The 7,500-nt window shown below is 28.3% G+C and overlaps 1 protein-coding gene across 3 annotated transcripts in view; it reads right to left on the minus strand.

The window, feature by feature from the left end:
• LOC124425484 overlaps window positions 1–7,500 on the minus strand; it is a 33,561-nt gene that overhangs the window by 10,319 nt on the left and 15,742 nt on the right. For all 3 annotated transcript variants that reach the window (XM_046965857.1, XM_046965858.1, XM_046965859.1), the window contains one exon: window positions 1–208. This exon is cut by the window's left edge and continues 6 nt beyond it. In XM_046965857.1, the coding sequence (XP_046821813.1) occupies window positions 1–105 (105 nt within the window). In that variant the 5' untranslated portion in view covers window positions 106–208. The remainder of the gene's footprint in view (window positions 209–7,500) is intronic.

Genomic DNA, 7,500 nt, shown 5'->3' on the forward strand with positions numbered 1-7,500 from the left:
CTGAAGTCCATCCCCATTTCGGTGATAAGGCTGGTGAGGATAAGCCTGATGATTCGGTCCCGTGTTGGCGGAGTTGGCGGAAGCCGAATTCAGATTGTGGGGCATCTCGCGCGTAAAGAGCGTGCGCGGCGGCTGAGGTCAGCTGCCCCTTATTCCAACTATCTCCTCATACACCATGCTGCTGGTCGCCACCATTTATCATACCAGGCTGTAAGTTAAGTATAAAAGTATATCGTAGATAAGAAGAAGAACAAAAAGAAGAAAAAAGTTTGTTCCCTATTTAAGAAATTCGAAGGCTGAACGTTCGCCAAGATGGCGGCTTATGAATGCGCCATTTTGAATTTCGTATAAGTATGCAACTCGGCATATGCAATCGTTTCATTATTATTATTATTATTATTATTATTATTATTATTATTATTATTATTATTATTATTATTATTATTATTATTATATATATAATAAAAATTTCGATACTTTAATTGTAACCAAATTTAACCGATAACATTACTATCGTATACGTAATATTTTCGTTCCTGTTTAATTTGATAATACATTGAAAAGAAAATCGATTAGTTGGACTAGGATGAACCGCACCCAGAATGCACGCACGCACTCACGCAACATGTTTATCGGTTCGTTACGCGCAAAAGAAGAATGAAGAAGAATAAAGAATAAATTATTTATTTATAGTCTGTTTTTTGTTCGCATTAATGAAAATGTTATTATAAGATTATATACATATATACTTGTACACATGTATTTTATATTATATTTTACATGCATATGTTTTAAATCAACAATATTAAGTTACGTAGCAGTAACACAAAAAAGAAATTCAATCTGAAAAATATTTATAAGCAGGAATTAAAAAAAAAAAGATAAATAAATAAAAGATAAAACAAAAATAAATGCCCGATTACATTTGAAAAATATTTTTACATAATATATGTATGTGTATTTACGTATGTACAAAATTTCGTATAAAAATTAAAAAGTGAAACCATAAAAAATGCATTTATTTTTCATCCGATAAAAAAAAAAAGAAAAGAAAATATACTTCACAAAGAAGAAAATAAATGCAAGAAGAAAGCCTTTGAGAGAGAGATAAAAAGGATATAATCTTCTTTGTCGGATAAAAATAAATATAGAAGCATTAGAGTCGGTGGTCTTATACATCCGTCACGTATGGTGGGTTCTACTGAATGCAAGGGTCCCCCATTAACCGATTATACCCCATTAAACGATTAACATTCTGTACATTCCACTTGACGCTTCTCTTTATTTGTCTTTCTTGACTTTTCAAGACAGTTCCGAACGAGTAGCGACGCAACCCTACGATATGGTTCACCAATTATGATGTGTAAATACTTTTTACAAGCATACACACACAGCAGCAGGACAGACATGTACACAATTAGATTAGAAAGAGGGCGCGTTATTTAAAAGTTCGAACCTCCTTTTGCTTATGTATTGGAAAGAGGCTATAAATATTTTGCAAAGAGCAAAGCTCCGAATAACGTTCTACGAGACACGCTTTTAGAAAATGGGTCGATTGCACACAGAAATTCAACACATCAAATTTAACGCTTTGAGAATTCTACGAAATTTTGTTAAAATCCCCTTTGAAGTTCTTTTTCTTCTGTTAAACGTGTTCTACTTGCATGTGTCCTCTTTCTAAAGAATCTCTGACTATAACTTTCCATAAAAATGTATACTATCAATTACATTTTCAAAATTTAAATGCATCTTACACCGTTTGTGTAATACATTATGAATAGAAGATACAATTTATAAATATTTATCCTATAACATTTTTTTTTAATATATACATTTGCGTATAGGTATATGTGTGTATGCGTTAATTTTAAGCAAACATAAATAGATTTGATAAAATTTTACAATAAGAATTTCAAAATAATTTCGAATCATTTGGTCGATATTTAGTAGATATTAACTCATAAAATGGTAGATATTTAATCTCATATTTATAGTAAAATGACCAAAGTAATTTGAATTTGAAACGACTATTATATTGATAATAATGGTACAAAAAAAATATGTATATCAAATAATCAACGTTTTAATTAATAAACCTTCCAGTCTTTGTTGGACCAATGACAATTTATTATTTGTTTGAAACAAATACGCCTACGTACACAATATTTATTATATACACTCTTATTATGAAAAAGTAGGAGAATCTTTTTTAACGCTGCTTTTTTTCTATTCTCTTGTGTCGAGAGAATGCGGGATGCTCTTTTATTCTTATAAGAAACAATATTCTATTCTGGCAAAGTACCAACTCGGGCCTCAGTTTGATCTCACTTTTAATGTGGGCCACGCTCTGAACCGAAGTAAAAATCTTAATGGCGGACGATATTTCTTTTTGCGATATCACAAAATCTATTATGAAGTACATATTTGTATCTCGAAAAAAAAAGAGAAAGAATTCTCTAAAAAGAAATTATTTTTACAATGTACATAATATTAGTACTATATAATCGTATATACTATAAGTACAACGATTAAATTAATTAACTAATTTAGTACAATTAAAAGTAATATAACTTGGAATGAAAAGAAATGTTGTTACAATAATATAATATTATTGTTGATAAAATTGATATCAATTATGTAATATATATTATAATATCATGAATATATTATAAATAATATTATATTTTAAAATAATATAATATCTTATATTATTTTTTTTACTAATTAATATTGATTATATTATTACATTATTTTATTATTTATTTGTATTTCTTTGTTTTCGTATCATCGTATACTTATTATATAATACTTGTGTATATAATAAATTTTACCACAATTAAAAAGAATATAACATCCAAATAAATAAAAGAAGATTCAATAAAATTATTCTCAATATCTTCTCTTTGTACAGTATATTGTACTTATTCCCAATAAACTGTTATATTCGTAACGATACGAAGATAACGATACATAAAAGTGAATAGTCGATTTCACGAAGAATCCCTTGTTGATACGACCAAACGGAAATGAATTATTCATCCTTCCAAAGGAAATTAGCTGCTATCATCGTACACAACGCCGGTGTATGGTGATTCGTCGAAGCTCCTAACGGATCGTCGACCCCGTTGAATCATCGGAAGAGAAAAAGAAAGAGAAAGAGAGAGAAAAAGAGAGAGAGAGAGAGAGATAATTAGTTAAAAAAAGGTAATAACTTAGAGATTGTCTCACAATTGAACTAAGTTACAAAGAGATAAAAATTGTTACAGACTAAATACAGACATAAATACTTTGAGCAAGGAACAGAGAAAAAGAGAGAGAAAAAGGGAGAGAAAAAGGGAGAGAAAAAGAGAGAGAGAGAGAGAGAGAGAGAGAGAGAGAGAGAAAGTACCTATATTTTTATCACAGACAAGACGCGTGTGTATACGTATGAGAATATTTACGAGTCAGTTCGAACAACCCATTCCCAAGTAGGTTGGCAAGTAGTCACGCGTCGACTTTTGACCCAGTTCAAAGCTCGCAAGCTTCGCTTACTTTAAACACATTCTATTGGAGAAGAAATGAACTCTGTATAAAATATATATATATATATATATGTATGTATGTATGTACGTATGTATGTATGTATATGTGTATGTGTATGTATAAATCGTAAATGGCATGCGTATTGTAAAATTAAATGTAGAGAAAAGCTTACACTTTAAACCAAATGGGAGAGAAATACATATAAACTTCATAATTTTGCAATGCACTTCTAAGATCTTTATAGAGTCTTTTATTCTTGGTCGATAATTAACTCAGTGTGTGTGTGTGTGTGTGTGTGTAAAGTTATTTACTGATTTAAAACTGATTCAAAACTAATTATCAAGATCTTTTTTCCTTAATTTTTAAACCTATGATTTTATACAATACAATACAATTTTTTAACCCTTTTTTTCTAATATAATAAAATTTAATATAACAAAATATAATTAAAGACATATATGATTCTTAAATTCAACATGGCCGTTAATATGACCGCTTTTATTTTTAAATTAATTATTAAGATCTTTTCCTTCTAATTTGTATCTCTATAAATTTATACAAAAGGTTGATAAATTTGTTAACATTTTTTTGAACTAGTTATTAGTTTCTATTACAAACAAATATGATTCTCAAATTCAGAATGGTCGCTGATACGATTGTTTTCTAAAAACTATTTATTAAGATCTTATTTTTTAATTTTCAGATATATTTACAAGAGGCTAATAATATTTTTAACGATAAACTTTTAACTAATAAAAAGAACAAAATCATAATAACAAACAAATATTTATGTGCGTATGTATATGCTTCTTAAATGAAAAATGGTCGTTTAGAAAATATGATTCTCTTTCTGAAGGTTACTTTCATTTGACAATGCTAGTAATAGCTTAATTTCGTTGATTATAATAAGAATCGAACATTAAAACGAGACGCCAACGCATTATGCAGCCTCTCTCTCTCTCTCTCTCTCTCTCTCTCTCTCTCTATCTTTCTCTGTAGAAATCGTTGAAGTAATGAACGGAGGCCATTCATGAATTCACGTCTATAAAACACGCCACAGCTAATGATACGCCTTTACTGTAGAATACTCGAGAAAGACAGAGAGAGAAAGAGAGAGAGAGAGAGAGAGAGAGAGAGAGAGAGAGAGAGAGAGAGAGAGAGAGAGAAAGAAAGAACATTCGAAGGATCTTCTCATCCACCATTTTAACATCGCACATCCACTTTACCGCTACCTTCGTAATTATTTCCGTCTACGGTCACGAATGAAATTTATTCGCTAAAATATTAAACTTATTGCGTTCACGTTCAGCGAGTCATGTGATTGTGATAATAACGATAATAATGATAATAATAACAAGAATATATATATATATTTTCTATGTTAATGATGATGCTATCGGTAAATATATATATATAAACGTGATAAGTATATATGATAATTTATATAATCCTATATTAGATTTGTTCTGAGATAATAATCAAAGTAAAATGTCAATGACATCATTAATAACAATAATAATACTAATTAATAATAAATGCTTTATGTAAAAGCATTAATTATTACGTTATTTATGTCGAATTATTTTAATAGTTAACATTACGATTAACATAATTAAATCTTAACTACAATGGCAGTTTTGTTCGACGATGTAATAAAAATCAAAACAAAATGTCTCAATGTTAATATCATTGTTTTGTTTTAAATATGGATTATATATAATTAACAATAACAATAATAATAATAATAATAATAATAATAATAATAATAATAATAATAATAATAATAATAATAATAATAATAAATTGAATTGAATTGATACAATAAATATTTAAAACAAACTTAAATTATTTTAATTATATATAAATTATTTCAATAATAAACATAATTTTAATATAGTGGAATCTTAACCACAATGTTGATGTTATTCGATGACAACTGATAGCTAACGTATTTATTTCTAGAAAGGGAAAATCAATCTCACGTTATCCTCCAAACATTTTTTTAAATGCGTTGCTTCGTGAGAGGCAGATTTGAAAGGCGACAGTCGCGGACAATTGCACGAACAGAAAGCTTATGTACTTTATATACATACAGCATACATAAAAACGTATATATATATACATGTATATATATATGTATATATATATATGTGTGTTTATATGTTGTACACTCGATTCTTTTAGGTATTATAAACAATTATATATGATACAACGAGAGAAATATAGATTTCTTCAAAAGAACGTATCACTGGTAAGTACCTACATGTATGTAAGCACATATGTGTAAGTACACATGTACGTGCAATTGTATACATTCAGGCGGATTCTTTAGCTTGTAACATTTCATTTCGCACGTAGTGAATGTCATTTCACGAAACGTATATACACAACACGTACCAACATCATAACATATATATACTCAATCTCTCTCTTTTCTTTTCTTTTTTTTTTCTCAACAAAGCAAATTCGTTTATTCGTATATATATATTAAAAAAAAAAAAGAAATTTTAATGCTTGAAACAAAAAGAAAAAAAAATTGTAAAAAAATTCTGTATCTCTATTTAATTATGGATGTTGGAAAGAAAGATAATTTTTACTCCAGGGAGATCTAATGAAAGCTATTTACAATTTTTCTCAAAAAGAAAAAAAAAAGAAAAGGAGAATAAAGGAGGTGGGAGAAAGAAAAAATAGATAGAAAAAATTTTTTTTCGTCTCTGGTTAGTTACGGATGATAAAAATAAAGAAAAACAATTTCTACTTCAATGGAAAATCTAATGAAGACTCTTAATGACCCCTTCAAAAATATGTCGGCGAAAAAAGAATCTGAAAAAAATCGAAAAAAAATTTGCTATGCTTAACTCGAAGTTTTTTCTTTTCTTTTTATCCTTCTGAAAAAAACCTCCCAACTTTTTATATTTCCCAAAAATATATTCCGCAAATATATATATTTTTTGCTACCTCTTGAAAAATATATATGTGTATATATATATATATATATATATATATATATATATAAATATATATATATATAAAAAGAAAAAGAAAATATTTCAAGCCTGACTCGAAATTTTTTTCTTTTTTTTTTTTAAGTTGGTACATAATCGAATCGTATAAATATGTAAAAGATGAAACAGATAAAAATTACACAAAAATTAAAATCGAGCTGGACGAAAAGAAGAAGAGGGAAAGTATATCATGTAGGTCAGTGGAAGAAGAAAAAACGAAGTAGGAGGTAGGGTAGCGTACGAATGAAGGAGAGGAAGGAGGAGGAAGAGGAGGAGGAGGAGGAGGAGAGAGAAAAAGGAGGACAATTTTCCAGAGGCGAGTCTGCAACCTGAATCGACCGTACAGAGTTATTTGTCATGATTCTTCGTCTTCTTCTCGTCGTTTGGGGTTGCCGCCATTATTACTGACAGACCGCCATTAAACGTTGCACTATGATTAAAAAGACTTTATCTACTTTATGTACTACATACTTTCGCAGCTGTATGGATATTCATATTTTTACTATCCTTCCCTAAAGTACATATATACACAGATACATGCGGATGTAAAAATTCGGAAAAATAAAATAACGAAAAAAAATTATAAATTAAAAAATAAAATAGTGCGAATATAAAAAAGAGTGATAAAGATATATATATATATACATAAATATATAAAGATATACATATATATATATATATATATATATTTATATATATATATATATATATATATTTATGTGGGGTTTATTCGAGATTGTTAAACAAATTTTAAGTGAGAATCATCGATCCGTTCGATTTAACAAAGGCTTCTATATTATTCGCTTCGTTGCACATTTCTTTGAATTCATCGATCGTCTCTCTTTCTTTATATGTGCATGTATATGTGTTTGTGTATTCCTCTTTTTTCTTTGCTTTCTTTAATATTTACTCGATTCAATATTGGAACACCCGAATGCTACTCAAGGATCTCTAAATAATATTCGATTATTCC

The sequence above is a fragment of the Vespa crabro genome, chromosome 7, assembly GCF_910589235.1.
Source record: "Vespa crabro chromosome 7, iyVesCrab1.2, whole genome shotgun sequence".
Lineage (NCBI taxonomy): Eukaryota > Metazoa > Arthropoda > Insecta > Hymenoptera > Vespidae > Vespa > Vespa crabro.